Genomic DNA, 15,571 nt, shown 5'->3' on the forward strand with positions numbered 1-15,571 from the left:
TCCTGGGTCCTTACCACATTTACTACTTAGGGGCTGATTACGATGTCATGGCGGAGATCACAGCGGTCTCGGAAAAAATCGACCTCTGGTCGGGGGTCCTGACTCCACAATTACAATGTGACCGCTTATGGTGAGGTCGCATACTCCCATTTTTCTATGGGAGCTTGAGCTGCACACGTAACCCAGCCGTAGCACAAGCTCCCATAGAGAAATGTGAGTTTTTGATAATTCCTGCACCGCTTGGTAGGCATCTCACTGTGCCTGTCACACGGTGCAGGGATTAACCGGGGGGGACCTTAGGTGACCCCTCCGCCCCAACTGGAGGTCACAGGAAGAAGGGGACCCTTCTAGGGGGCTCCAAAGTTGCTTTCCAATAGGCTTTCCATGTCGGAAAGCCCGAAATGGAAAGCCTGTTGGAAACCAACATTATAATCCCAACATCGGAAACACCCTCTTTATAGGATTACATGCCGGTTCCGAATGGCCGGCGGGCTCCTTGAGCCCATTGGAAGCCAGCTGGAATGACCAGTTTCAAATCTGACAGCCTTCATTGTAATAAGGCTGTCAGAATTGAAACCTTGGATGTTGGTCGGAAAGCCACTGACCTGCGGTCGGAGGCTTTCCAACCAGCATCCAAATCGACCCCATATTAGTAAACTTACATGCGTGAGGATCTCCCCATAGAAAAGGTAAGAGAGTTGGAGATAGACACTTGTAGCTTTGTAATTAGCATTTTGGAGTACTTTAGAAGTACTATTTCAGTAGTACTAAACACTACAAAATGCAATTTATGAATAGGCCTCTTGGAAGATCTGTGGATCCAATTCACAAAGGTATATTGAACAACATAAAGTAGTACTCTTGTGGTACTCTTTTCTGGGCTCTTACTTTCTTTTGTGAATTGGCCCAAAAATGTGTAAAATGGAATAAAACGGGAACATTTAGGGAGTGTTCATATGCATTTGTTACTAATAGAAAAGACTGTGCCCTCTTCACACATTTACAAAAGGGAGTTTGGTTTTTCTGGATAATTCAGAAAGGCACGTAAGAGTATGTAAAAGAAGTAGGCTGGTACTACTTCTTCTACTACTAGTCAATACTTTGGTGAATGGTCCCCCACGGTGTTTAAAGCATTATGGTATCTGTTCATGTCTTTGGATTGACTATGCCTGAGTGCATGGTACTTAAGTGCCATACTCAATCTTTGCATTGATTAAATCTCTCAAGAGTTCACCTTAATTTCCTTTGAATGTTTAGTCACTTTCTTTGGAAAATATGCTTTAAGTTGAAGCATGTTTCCCAATATCAGTCTGGGAGAACCCTGAAAGCCTCTCAATGCAATATGTTGCTGGTCATTCTGCCCCTTTAGTTGTTGAATTTACCATTTCCCACCACAGCGTTATTTAAATTTAAAAAAATATATTCCAAGCAGATAAGTTTCCATTTGATGCTTTCTGACATAAGGCCCAGCCCTTGTGTGCTGTATACAAATCTGCAAGGATATGGTATATATGGTATTATAAAGAGTTTACAGCATTACAATTACAAATAGTTGAAAATCAATGTCATTATAAAAAGGAATAATTCAGTTTGTTTGTCCCAAATTTTAAGACTACAGTATTAACACATCTACAGATGGAATACTGATCAATGCATTTCAACAAGTTGAACGTTGCCATAAATCAGTGGCTGTCAATTTAGGCAATTTTCCAAAGAAAGTTTAGAAGCATATATCCAGCTGATGTAAGCACCATCAGTTGTATACTAGCCACAGTAAGAAAATTATTATTTAATAACCTTCAAGACATGCGTGTAGTTCAAGATCATTAATGTTAACTCAGTACAGGCAATCACTAATTATTGAAAGATCTTCTCATAATCCTTTGAAAGAAGAGGTCTGTTAATAGAATCAATGTAGTAAATTATGAAAATGGCATAATTAATATAATCTTAATGAATTTCAAATAAATGTGTTGCACACTATTAATTAATTTAATTTATCTTAAATTTGATTGCAGTGAGCACCCCTAATTAACCTGATTTTTTGCTGCTAATCACTCACAATGGAATCAAATCAAAAGCTCGGGGATGGACTGGCTGGCACACACAAAGAAGCTGCCCTGCGTGCACTGGTTCAGCGCACAGGATATAGTTTGACACAGGTAGGAATTCATGGTCATGTTCTTAAATGTGTCTCTTTCATTTATGTTCAGTGTTAGCATGAGTTGTTACTGAATGTGAATTAAAACATAAAATTAGCCTCTTATTAATATATGTCACTGAACAAAAAGCAAAGACAAATCTGCACTACAATTCGGAGGATTTGAGGTCTCTTTATAGGATCAATCGTGATTAGGCAGTTCTGATATTTAGGTTTTGTTACTAAGATATATGGATGTGTGGTATGTCTTTATAGTCTCCCGTAGTTTATTTTCTAATTATAGGAGTCTTCTTTTGACGGGATGTGCCTGTAATATTATTGTAATAATTTACAAGTAAATAGTTAGGTTATAGTGTCCCATCTTCCATATGACACCCTAAGTGTAATGGGTATTGAAAGATGTGGATCCCCTAGCTTACTTTGCCCTAGGATTCAAGATACATCTCAATAATGAAGCCCATGAAGGCCTAAACTGGTCTGCAGTTACTTGTGCTCACACTCACAGTGGGTCTGGATTGGCAGCTTGGGCTGGACTGTTACTCTGGAAGCAGGCCCAAAGGTTACATATAGTTCTATTTCTGGAAAGGTACATTGATCAGAAAATGATGGACTGGACGCAACACAAAGTTATTCTCAGTGGTTAATTTGAAAAATTCCACTCAACTCTATTTGTTTTCTTCACATCAGCATTGTACTCTCTCTGTGCACCAAACACCAAGAGAAACATGCAAACTCCTACATATCCCAGCATTACCTGTAAATTCATGTTAAAACAATCCCACATTGCCAAGTAATGTCGTCTGAAGGTGTCAAACATGGCTTGGCTCACTTGGCAACTACAGTAGCAATTGGGATGAAAGTGGCAACATGTGGGCCTCTGAGTACAACCGATTATAAGAAATGAAATACTGCCACCAGTACATACGTCACTCGAAGTTCCGTCATCTTATAAAGATACTTACACTGCCACCTCATGCTTTTATACAGTCTCAGTACACCTCTGTCACATGCAATATCCCTAATTATTGTAAGGCTGCTTTGTCACATCTGTAATGCCTGGTAGCCTGCTGGCCTTGCATAATGCATAGGTTCTGCAATCCCTATATAAAAACCTGTCTCTAATTTCTTTATGGAAGGAAAGTCCCTGTTTAGCGTAGCAGACTGTGATTGCTTTGAATGAACACGAAGGCGAACGCACGGAGGAACAGGGAGGCCGTCTGATACATTACAGATATCGCTATTTCTGACGACAAGACTATCAAGTCCCTGTGCACAATTGAAAGAGCACATCGTCACATCTAACCAATCCCTGATTGGGGAACAAGAAATCCCGATTTTAGAAATCTCTTCTACCAATAACGGTGGTTCCTTCGTGCAAAGAGAAGGCTCTGTGGCTTAAATTATAAGCTTTTAAATGTGTGACAACCTTCAGAACAAAGTCCACGACAAGACAACGACTTGAAGCAATTGATAAACTTTATTTTAGTCAAAACACAGATACGTCAAATATTTTTAATGTCCTGATGAAGGTGTAAAGACTGAATAGCACCGAAACGCCGCGTCGACTTCTTTGGAAACTTTGACTGTATTTTATTTATTGTGACACCTTTTTTGGAGGTGTATTTTATTTGGTTTTTAACTCTGTTTTAGATTGTAACCCAATTGGGAGGCTTTAACAAATTTCGAAATTAATTTTATTTCCTTGTATGTGCCCATTACTCAATTATAGTGCATTTCAGTTGCTTGCTTACACTAGATTGTTGTTCAGATCACCTCTATAACCATGCAGAGACCCCCTAGGTATAGCTTTTCCCAGCAATCACAGTCTGCTACGCTAAACAGGGACTTTCCTTCCATAAGTTCAACTCCCCCTCCCTGACATCTGTCATAAGGGGATCCTCCGTTTTTTTTAGGGTCTAATTTCTTTATAACAGGCAACTTATGATACACCAATCCGCCTATTACAAAGAAATGTTGTAGTCGCTCAGCTATAATAACATTACAATTAAGTTCTGACATCACAATGCCTGTTCCAGAGACAACAGCTGAGGGGAAAGGCAGGCCAAAAGCAGCTGTTTGAAAACAAACAAAACGTGGCTTTTCTTTCTTCGTTTCTGTTTTTGTATCTGTATAGTGACTGTATAGTGACAAGCAGAAAGCAGTTATTTATTAGGGGTGGGTGGTAAACTCCGCTCTGCTGGTGGAGCAGAGTGCACCGGCGTGCTCAACCCTACTTATTACTGTTCTACTAGTTGTGACCCCCAAAATTGTCTCTCACCTATGGAAAACAGAAACAAGATGGTGACGCAAATGAGTCGTGCTGGCCTCACTCTTCCGCCCCTTCCTTATTGCCCAAACACATCACGGATGCCAATAATGCAGGTTTATTTTCAATCATTCTTGATGTCTGGACGATGCTCAGAACCCCGCGCTCTCAGTTATGTTATGTTATGTTATGTTAGTAGTTTTTCTAAAGCGCAACAGCTGCCCCAGCAAAGGGGCGTACTGGCACTACCAAATCTGAATAACACGCTGCCCAGAGGAGTTGTCACAGCTATAGCTATATTGAAGGGAAGAGGAAGGTTTTAATGGCTTTTCGAAATGCAAGCAGGTCCTCCATCCCACGAATATGTACCGGCAGAGAATTCCAGAGCCTGGCTGCCAGATACTGGAATGAACGACCTCCTACTCGGCAAAGTTTAAACCGCGGGACAGCCGCCATGTGCTGTCCCAGCGAGCGCAGTTGTCAGTGGGGCACATACTGGGTCAAAAGATTGCCCAGCACTTCCGGGCTCCCCGATTTTAAGATCTTGAAAGATAGGCAAAGAGCTTTGAACTGAATCTGGGTGTCAATCGGTAGCCAGTGCAGCCTTTGAATAATGGCCATGACCGAACACCGACGGGGGAGTCCCACCAGAGTTCTGGCTGCCGAGTTTTGAACTTGTTGTAGTTGCTGTATCTCTGCTTTGTTAGCCCCTAGGAGGAGAGAACTAGCATAGTCTAGTCAAGAAAGTATGGTAGACTGCACAATGAGCTGTCGTACTACTGAGTCAAAGAATTTCAAGAGAGGATTGAGGCCCCTTAACAAGCCAACACAGGTGGCCGCGACTCTCTTTGTGTGGGTCTGGAAACTAAGCGAGGAATCCATCCAGACTCCTAGATTCTTTACCAATGTCTTAGGCGTTGGCATTGTACCAAGGGACGCCGGCCACCAGTGTTCATTCCAAAGGGCGGTATTCTTTCCCACCAGTAAAACCTCGGTTTTACTCGCATTTAACTGTAAACAGTTCTTTGCCATCCATTGAGCCACTGCTGTCATCCCGTCTCTGAATCTAGTGGCCGATATTGATGGTCCCTCAGCTAAGGTGATACCAAGCTGGGTGTCATCAGCATAGGACACCATCGTGAGGTCCCAAGATGAACTTGATGAGCTCTTCCCACTGCTCCTCGCACAAGGCAGGGTGCAGGTGTATTAAAGTTTCATATAGCGCATTTAAGGTGTGATTCCCCCATATACAATGGTGGCTCACCGCAGTTCCCGACACCTGGATTCAATGCTACAAGGGTCTCTCTATCATAGCAAAGAGGTTTCCTCAAAAGATGGCCAGGGGTTTTGGCGAGAGGCGATGTCCAGGCGCGGACGGGCGCAGACGGGCTTGCCTTTGGCGCGTCTTCGGCGCGCCATCGGCGCGCCCGCTGCGCGGTCGGATGCTGGTGGCCATTTATGAGAGCTGGAAGAGGGCGTGAGTCTCCCAACAACTAGGCCGCAACCCAGAAAGTCCTCCCAAAATGGCGTCTAGCCCCGAGTCAATCCCACAGCAGCACCTACTCGGCTGCGAGGGAATCGGGGTAGCGATGCGGATGAAATAAACACAGCGAGTAGTGCAAAAAGCAAAATTTTAAAAACACACACAGTTTTAAAATTAGGTGTAAAGCCTAGCTTTCCCGGCTTTCTCTGACTTGCGAAGACAAAAGAAAGAATCAAGGAAAAATCCAACACTGCCATTGGCTAGAGTTGTGTGGGAGAGTATTCTGGCTTTTGCTTCCGGTGATATTACGAGAGAAGAGAATTGTGCTAGTGATAGAAATATGCACTCTGATTAGTTGAATCATCCATCGCACACCAGTACAGTAAAGTGAGGGGCCCGCCCTTATTGGTGGGTGATTTCTGGGGCTCGGATGTGGTTGGATTTCGTGGAATTTTTCAGAGTTTTTTAGTCTGCGAGTTCCCCCAAGGCCTACTATTTACTGAAACATGTTTATTTTCTGCACTCTTTAGGTAATTATATAAAATGTAAAACCTTTCATCATGTACTCATTTGGAGCTTCCGCTTATTTTTTGAGAAAAAAATACTTATATTGAATTGATTTTAATATCTTTTTGCAACAAAAATCTACCACTTTTTTGATGCGTTTTTGTTTTGAACTAGAAATTCTATTTTTATTCTTAATGGTTGCAAAAATGCTCTCTCTTTCACATCAGAGAGCAATGTGGTTTGTGCCTAAGCTGATGCTGTGTCCATGTATTAAAAGGAACAAACTACCACTCTGGTACATGATAAGGATATTATAAGTCACCTCGGAGTCCCATAACTTTATAAAGGAGCTCTGCCTTTGCCCTCATTCTTCTATATGGTCATGAAACTACTCAGTGACTTGCAGTATCTTTATAATGCACGACAGGGGGTTTCTTTACCCCATATATCAAAGGCGGTCACTAATTTCCATATTACAGGTGACATGAGATTTCCAGTACCCTAAAAAAGTTAAATGATGGAGCTGCTCACCTGTAATGAATTATTACAGTTGTGTTCTGAGGTCATGCTGCCTTCTGTCAGCAGCCACGATGTTAGGCAGATCAAAGAGCATAAATAAAGCGGCACTTTTAAACAACTACACAAAAATGAAAACTGGCGTTTTGTTCTTCTGATATGGTTTTCCAAAAGGAAAACTATTCAATTGAAAGAAGTTATTTAAGGATTTTTTTTTCACACTCAATGTCATTACAGCAAAATTAGAATCAATCATTGTTTACACATTCAAAGCCTCAGCAATATTTTTATTCTGCCTTACATTAAGTTGATTCTAATATTTTTGCTACAAATTACCACCTGCTTTTCGATGTGTTTAATTTCACACTAGATACTGTTTTTATTCCTGATGTCTGCACCATACTACCTCTTTCATATGAAAGAGTGATCCTGAGAGGATCATGGTGTCATCGTGTATTATGAGGAATAACATACCCTCTGCCACATATTTTAAAAATATTGCAAGTCACCTCGATGTTCCATGACTGGGTAAGGGACCTGGGCCTTCGGCCTTATTCCACTATATGGTTATGGTACTCGGTGTCCTACGAATAGCCTTTTAACGTATGGCAGGTGGTATTTTGCCTTTCATATATAGAGCTAGGAAAATTTGACGTGTTCCCTCATAGCTATATCCTTTCTGAAGCTATCTTGAGAAAACAAAAGATTTTCCTGCATTTGTGAATCTGCTCCATAGGAAATATGCATACATGCTGTTTTTTTAACCAGGATTTAGCTCCTCGGCAGCACAATCTAGATGCTTACATGTACACTCTTCTTGAAATAAAAGTATTTCTCATTTATTTCTTTAGTGTCCCTAAATATGTTTTAAAACCTGTAGTTTCTAGTCTAACATGGGTTCACACTAGAGGGCTTCCATAAATGTTTCCTATAAGAAACAGCCCAGAAGAGGAGTGTGGTAGTTTCCTTTAATATATATAAACATCTCATTAAGCCTGCCTCGAGAGTGCCTACCCTACGAAGGTGAAGATTTGCTTTTAATTTGTAACGCACATTGCACCTTCTATAGGAATGAACTGTCACTCATCTCACGGGACTCAAATATCCATAATGCTCTAATCATTATGTATGCACGAAGAAAAAGCCAATCAGGGCTATTTTCCAAAAATAAAAAGATACCGGAAATGAGATGTTGCAATGCCTGTTTCCTGCCCTTGAAGAAGAGGCGTTCTGCCTTGAAACGCGTCGGCCATGAGGAAATAGATGGCATCTTGGGGCAAGCTGCAGCGAGGTAACAAATGCCAGATGGTGGGGGCGCGGTCGTGTGCCCTTTTAATGCTGAGAGCATTCTTTGGAGAACAAAACATCTCATTAAGTGGTATTTTAGATTTTAAAGCCTTAAGGGCCGATTACGATGGCGGGCGGACTTGAGACCACCCGCCATCATAGCGGGTACGGGACCGCCCACCTGTAAGGCGGCAGTCCCGCACTCCAAATGACGATGCGAACGCCACTGTGGCGGTCGCATTCATCTATTTTACATTGCGGACGGTGCTGCTAGCTGCAGCACCATAGTGGTGTTGGAAATCACATGTTGTGCATTTCATTGAACAACGTGGCGGCACCACACGGTGCCTGCCACCTTGTGCATGGAAATGTAGGGGTGTACTATGTTCGACAGCCATGGAAAAGCTGGCTGTCGCCAGCAGTGTAATCTGGCGGGTGGTGCCTGCTAGGCACCGCTGCCATTTTACACATGCTGACCGCTCCGCCAGGCAATCGTGATGATTGCCTGTGGCGGAAGCGTGGAGGCCAGTCTTTGCGACCATTGCGTCACGAAGCGATTCCCTCCGCCATCCTAATGTGGCGAGGGGGAAATGGGAGTCAGATGGCGGAGGGACCGCCACCGCCGACCCGGCAGTGGCGGTACTTCCGCTATCATAATGAGCACCTAAGACCTTAAAAATATGCAAATTGTTTGAGATTCTTGGAAAGTCTGTATTTGATTGAAAGGTGAAACAGCACTTCATAGCAAATACGAAATAATTCTTTGAACTTTGAATTACATTTATGTGTTTGAGGTCTTTATTTCATGCTCAAGACAAATGCTGTTGCCCCACCATCGAGGTAGAATTGTACACTAGGTAAGAAAAACTGTCACTATCAACAACTGAAAGGCGACCTGTTAAATCTGCAGTGCCTGTCAATGTGTTGCAAAAATGTTATTACCTTTTAATCCATCTGCAATAAAATTACTGTTGTTTATATATTCAAATTATGCTGCAGATTCTAGATTAAGTAATGCATGTATCAATCAATATTTTTTAATGTGTCAAATCAAATCAATATTTATACAAAAAACATCACTTTTGCGCTGTCGGAACGCCCCCCCAGACCTCCCCCCCAAGCCCTCACCCCCCATTCGGTCCTCCCTAAGGATAATTCCCCAGATTATATTAGGCTACTTCTGCTGCACATTATTACCAACAAAAGCTGCACCCCAACACCTTACGGTGCTGCAGAGGAGTCACTTCTCAGATAGGTAGATATCTCGAGCTGAATGTGTTCCACTTCCTCAGTTGAGCTGTGTTGCTTTGCGAAGCAGATTATCACTGCTAATGTCGCAATATTCAGATCTCAAAAGAAGTACCTCAGAGCAATTAATTCTCTGATAGTGCTCAAGAGGGATTCAAAAGGCTCTGCACATAGCAGATGGCTGAGGCCTAGCACTTCACTGTGAGGAGTGGGTGCTATTTGCACGATCTACTCAGAGCTTAAATGGTGCACCACGCTAAAGTCAAAACTCTTCCACAGCAGTCGCTGACATGAACTAGTAACTCACTGGCAATCATCATGAGAGGCTGTGGGTGGACATGTGTGCTTTGACAGACCACTGACACAATAGTTTCTAGTCAAGGTAGGACTATAAACATTAATACTCAATAGATGTCAGATGGGAAGTGATAGATCTGTGATACACAGAATTAAGCAAGTACTCTGGGCCGATCTCACATGTGTCAGTTGTTACAGCTGATATTCCCAGGTCCCCATTTAGACTGACATTCATAATCTAGTTACAGCTGAGTTATCTCTGACTAAAAAGTTAACAAAGGGCCTTATTAGGATGTTGGAGGGATTGCCACCGACACGCCGTCGGTAACACTCCGTCCGACATCCAATACATTGGTCAGCCCACCAGATTACGATGCCGGTGGTCAGAGCCAGTGACTGACCGCTACTTCCAACAGGATCAAGGACCTTTTCCAGGCAGCAGCACAAGCAGCAATGGAAAAGGCTATGTTTCCGACTGCCATGTTGACAATCACATCATAATATCGGGAGTGGAACCGCCGACTACTTGTCGGGCAGTTCCACTCCTGAAACGATGTTGGTCTAATGCTCGTCCGACCGGCATCGTAATAAGGCCCAAAGTGTCTGCACAACCTTATCTCAGTCTCAAGTGAAGGTCCTGTATATGTTCATTGCTTGATATTTTAGCAATTGAAAGAGCACACATTAAAAAATATCTTCCATATTTAATGCCATTTCATTGCTACAACTTGTCCCAAAGCTTTTTCAGCAATGAGATTTTCTGTGTCATGTATCCTTCGTCACATTAACCCATATGTGGTATAAAGCCATCTTTTATACATATTTAGGCCTTACTATTTTCATTTTCTATTTTTTGTGAAGTCCAGCATTTTTAAGTGTTTGCCAATGGTTTAAAAATTTTCAAAAATTAATAGTTCCCAGCGTAAACTGATTTGTTACTTGTATAAATCACACAAATGTTGCTTTTATTTTCTTTCTTCTCTTATTCATTCCTGTTGCCATTTCGGCCTTCCCTTTTGCCTGGTCCCTGCTCCCTCCACCATACCCTTTCATTGTATTTGTTTTTTTCAAGTAACTTTTCGTTATATCTTTCACCTTCCTATGTTTCGTTTTCCAACATTCAAACTCCTCTTTCCAGAAGTCCAGTCCCACACAATGTCAGCAATGGGCATAGATGGAGAAATGTTTGCACCTAAATAAGATTTAATTCAAGTACATAAAACACTAGCTCAATAAGGATTTTCAACTTAGTGAATCACATATGTATTATAAGACACTTGATGTTCTGTTAACGCAAGCAAGTGTCACACTTCCATGTTATTTGTCTCAAGACGCCAAGAAAGGACTCGGCTAATAATTGTACTATTACTTCTGATCTTAGCCTATTCCTATGCTAACTTGCCATAGGGGAGAAGCCTCTTAAGGAAATATTATGCATATGTTTAGCTGCATTCCCTTGGTGACAGAAAACTGCTCCTGCACAGGGCCAGAATGGGAACCGAAACCGGCCCTGGCAAAGGGCTCGGCCGGCCCCGGAGTGGGTTGGGGGTATGGTCGAGCTGTTTGCCTGGGCCAGTTTCGGACGATTTTGTTACAGGAACCTATATTGCAGCTATGCTGCAAAAATGGCCCTTTAACAAATTAGGCACCCCAGGGGCCCAAACCCTGCCCCACCCTGGTGGTCCACCAGGGAAATGACCGGTACATGCTACGGCCAGTCCAGCCCAGCTCCTGCATGAAAAAGCAACCAAGAAAGAAAATAATCTTACGGACCTGCAGGATGCCCTGGATATTTTGCAATGGCAGTTGACACCTGAATACACTTTATTTTGCATTGTTGGACAGTGGTTAGGGGATTTTGTATTTATTTGGAAGCTAGGGCAAAGAGCACTATAAATTGATTTTTATAGAACCGCGGGCCTTTGTTTGTCAGAAAGAATTGCAGGGGCTATCCACCTACTGAGAATGTTTGAGAGTTGAACAGGACACTTTATCTTCGGTGCAGTGTGCACTGTTCTAATGCTTTTTCCATCGCAAGGAGGACTGCTCTGTGTGCTACCATTAAATGTAATAACTCTGGTTTGTATAGGTAATATTGTCAAGTGTCCGGTCATAATTTCCGCACCATAGGCCCAAGCTTCAATTTGAACTTAGTTATGTGGCCATCTCAAAAAGACATTTTACGTCAGTGTGCAAGCTCCGAAGGGATCCGTGCACCTGCTTTTACTAAAATTGCACTGTCTGCCTTTTTATATTTCTGAAATGTACTCACAAGCTCATGTATGCATTGTAGGCAGCATTGTTTCAGCAAAGCCGGAGCATGGATCCCTTCTGCAGCATCACATGGGTACCGAAGATGCTCCTGATATGGCCCTACATAACAACTGGCTCATCAGCAATGTACAAAAAACTTTAAAGTGCTATGTACCTTCCACAACACCCTCTGGCTAACGATGACTGTGAAATGGGCCACCTAAACTGTCTAATTTCAATGCTATCAACATTGACAAACTCTATCCATCAATGAGTCTTGAGGTTCCGTGACGGTTCCGTGACGACTTGAACCCGTGTTTTCAAGTTTGTCGGAAATACATAAAATTAGTATCAGCGAACCGCAAATGATCCATCTAGTATATCCCAGTGTTTTCGCTACGCTACGAGCAAGAGCACTCCTCCCACTGACACATTTCTGATATACACACGGCATCCATCTTAGATTATGGCCGCCATTTTGTGGTTCCTTGCCCTCACATATGCAATAGCCTCTGATCATTTCATTCACTTTGATTAAGGACACGTAGCCTTAGCCGGAGATTCACCTCTTACATGACACGTGCATCTTAAACCAGATCACGCTGAAGCTGCATGACTTGACAAAGGCTGCCTCCTCTGCCCGAGGCCAGCCTACCTGAACTGGTTTTCCTGTCCATTATACCTGATCATGATTAGGCGGCCGAAGCCGGTAGCCTTGCCCATTTACAACCTACAAACATCTCTTATCCCGCTTTTCTATCTTCTGCACCTGGCTCTGCTCCTTTCCTTCTGGGCCTTTATTAGGGGGAGGTAACGAACTTTATGATGAGGCGGTCCGGCTCTTGAATGCAATATTGACAAGGGATTGTGATGGACTGGTGGGAACCCCTCTTCGCGATGTTTGGTATCAGATATTATCGACAGTTCCTGTGTAACGCCAAATATTTATTGTTTAGAGACACAAAAGGTTTGGGAATGTACCGACATGTGAAATATTTGCCTAGAGCACAATTTTTGGTATATAAGGAGCAACCCTCAATGTACAAATCGAACAGGCTCCTGGGTACTGACCGTGTGTAGTATCTATGACTTCTGTGTCCCTGCAGTAATAAACCTTTGGTCTTTGACGCCACCATCGAGAAGCCCGTGTTTCTGTTCATTTGTGCACCAAGGCAGGTGGGACTCCGGGGTCTTTGGGTGTTGTACCCTGACACCTCTGGACGGAACCAAAAAGTCCAGAACTCCAATTGGCGCCCAACGTGGGGTGACGTCATTCGGTACCGGTCCAAAAGCCTGAAGAGTTCGAGAAGCTTCGTGTGAAGATTCCTGAGGGAGGCGCCCCACTTCATCGATCCCGGCATATCGCAAAAGTGGCCCTGAAGTTCTCTTCCACGAGGGTTCCCGTTCAAGACGGCTGCAGTGGGCCGTTGCCTTGACCGTCGCCCTGTCTTGGACCCGAAGTGGTGCAGTCCTTAGTACGGCGAAACGTGACGGGTTTCTCCCTGGTGACGTCTTCAGTGACTCAGTTAAGTATTTAGTGATAGCTAGTTGGTTACTTTTGTGAGGATTGTTAAAAATCCTTGATCGGTTCTTGGTTTGGTTTGGTTTTGTAAGATTATCTTTGGTTGTTCTAATTACGATAATCTATTTGGTTCAGTTTTGGGTATCGATACATCAGTTCGTTTTTGGTAGGCCTAAGTTCTTGGTTCAAGTGCACAATTTGTTTCGTGTTTGTTTGTTTTGTGTTCCGGACTGAAAATGGTAAGTCGGAAAATGTTGTCTTGTTTTAGTTGCAACAGTGACTCACAATTAGAGGATTCCTGTCTGGTTCCTCCGATTGGGACTCCCCTTTATGATTTATACTGTAAGTATGGTGTGGGTCCTATAACTTATAATGAGATATGGGTTCGTTATTGTAAGAAGGATGGTGTCCTTAGTTGGCCACTGCATGGTAGTTTTGAACAAGAGATTCTCGACAACTTAGAAGCGAAATTGTTTAGGAAGAAAGCCCGGCCGGCAATGTTTGACTCTTTTCGTTACTGGCGAAAAGAATCCAAACAGAGAGAAATGAAAAGGTTGAAGAAAGAGCAAAAAGAGCAAGAAGAGTTAACTCTAGAGCAAGCGACTAAACAGTTGCAGGCTGACGAGTGTGAGAAAGCCATAGATGTAGCCATTAGAGAGCATAACTTAGCGATTGACAAATGCTATCCTGCCTTGCCATCGAAAATGGCTAAGATACTGGAGGATTCTGAAAACGATCCTCTGCTATCTTATCTGTTACGGTCGCCTCCACCGTACGCACAAGGTGCTACGGCTCCACTGATCCCGAATGTTCAATTGCCGGTTGTTGGACAACCTGGTGTCCTTGTTCCTCAGAATCAAGTTCCTATACCTCCTGTGGTGAATGTAAATGTTCCTACAGCTCCTCCTCTTCCCGCACTGCCCGCTCCCATACCTACCACTGTACCTATTGGTCCTCAAACTATTTTCCTCGATACTCCTACTGTTTCGTCATCTATTCCTACCTCTACTGCATTCTCTATGTCTGCGAGTGTACTAACTCCACTTTCTGTTCGTCGAAGAATCACTGATTCTGTTACTAATATGCTGTCGCCTACATACAAAACCTTGATTAAGACTCCTACTCCTGGAGTGTACTAACTCCACTTTCTGTTCGTCGAAGAATCACTGATTCTGTTACTAATATGCTGTCGCCTATATACAAAACCTTGATTAAGACTCCTACTCCTGACTCTGTTCAGAGACGGAGTCAGCTTCCAAGTACTGAGGAACGGGGAGTTTTAGACTCCACGGCTCTCAGATGGATTACAAAAGTTAGAAGATATAGTACGAGAGATGTGTTAGAGACATTTATGCAATGGGGAGAGCCAACGCAGCGATACGTCTTTGACGAGATGTGCTCGTTGTTGCGTGAGGAAATAGAAGAAGACGATGTTGAATCAGATTTGGAAGATTTAATTAAAGTGCAGAAAGAGTTTGCTGCTGGAATGATAGTGGGCGATAATATAAAGGAAGCGATGGAACTCATTTTGAGTTTTAGGATTGATCCATCTCTTCGTTCACCGAGAGATTTAGAGAAAGGTAAAGTGAAGCTAAGTCGCCAATATCCTATGAGGGAGGTTCCTCCAATTTGGCGCGAAGCCGTGCAAGCTAATGCGGTTGCAGGTATTGCAGCTGCTCCAGCACAGTTCCAAAGAGTATGGATACATATTCCATGGAAGCGAGCAGAAGTGTTAGCAGTGAAACAGGCCTTGCCAGATCCGCGTAAGAATCCAGCCGGATATTACAAAGAATTGACACAGACAGTTGAGGCTTGTATAATGAACTTAGCCGATATTGATATGTTGTTTGGTAATGTAGTTCCACAACCAGTGTGGGCTAAAATTCGTAGAGAAGATCATCAGGCTGCTTTAGGTGGTGATTGGGCAGCTATCACTGCAGCAGATGCTCAGCAAACGGGTGGTGCGAAACCCGAACCCCTAATTGCTAATCTTCCTGGCAGAATAATAGATTTAATGAAGACTCTGATGCC

At 43.0% G+C, this 15,571-nt stretch overlaps 1 protein-coding gene across 4 annotated transcripts in view; it reads left to right on the top strand.

The window, feature by feature from the left end:
- Positions 1-2,011: 2,011 nt before the first annotated feature.
- Positions 2,012-15,571, top strand: part of A1CF (APOBEC1 complementation factor) — a 193,529-nt gene continuing 179,969 nt past the window's right edge. For 3 of the 4 annotated variants that reach the window (XM_086948307.1, XM_086948308.1, XM_086948310.1), the window contains exon 1: positions 2,021-2,162. In XM_086948307.1, the coding sequence (XP_086804433.1) occupies positions 2,064-2,162 (99 nt within the window). In that variant the 5' untranslated portion in view covers positions 2,021-2,063. Of the gene's footprint in view, positions 2,163-15,571 lie in introns of all 4 variants that reach the window. The other variant, XM_086948309.1, reaches the window with a different exon arrangement.

The sequence above is a fragment of the Lissotriton vulgaris genome, unplaced genomic scaffold (assembly GCF_964263255.1).
Source record: "Lissotriton vulgaris unplaced genomic scaffold, aLisVul1.2 SCAFFOLD_2003, whole genome shotgun sequence".
Taxonomy (NCBI): Eukaryota; Metazoa; Chordata; class Amphibia; order Caudata; family Salamandridae; genus Lissotriton; species Lissotriton vulgaris.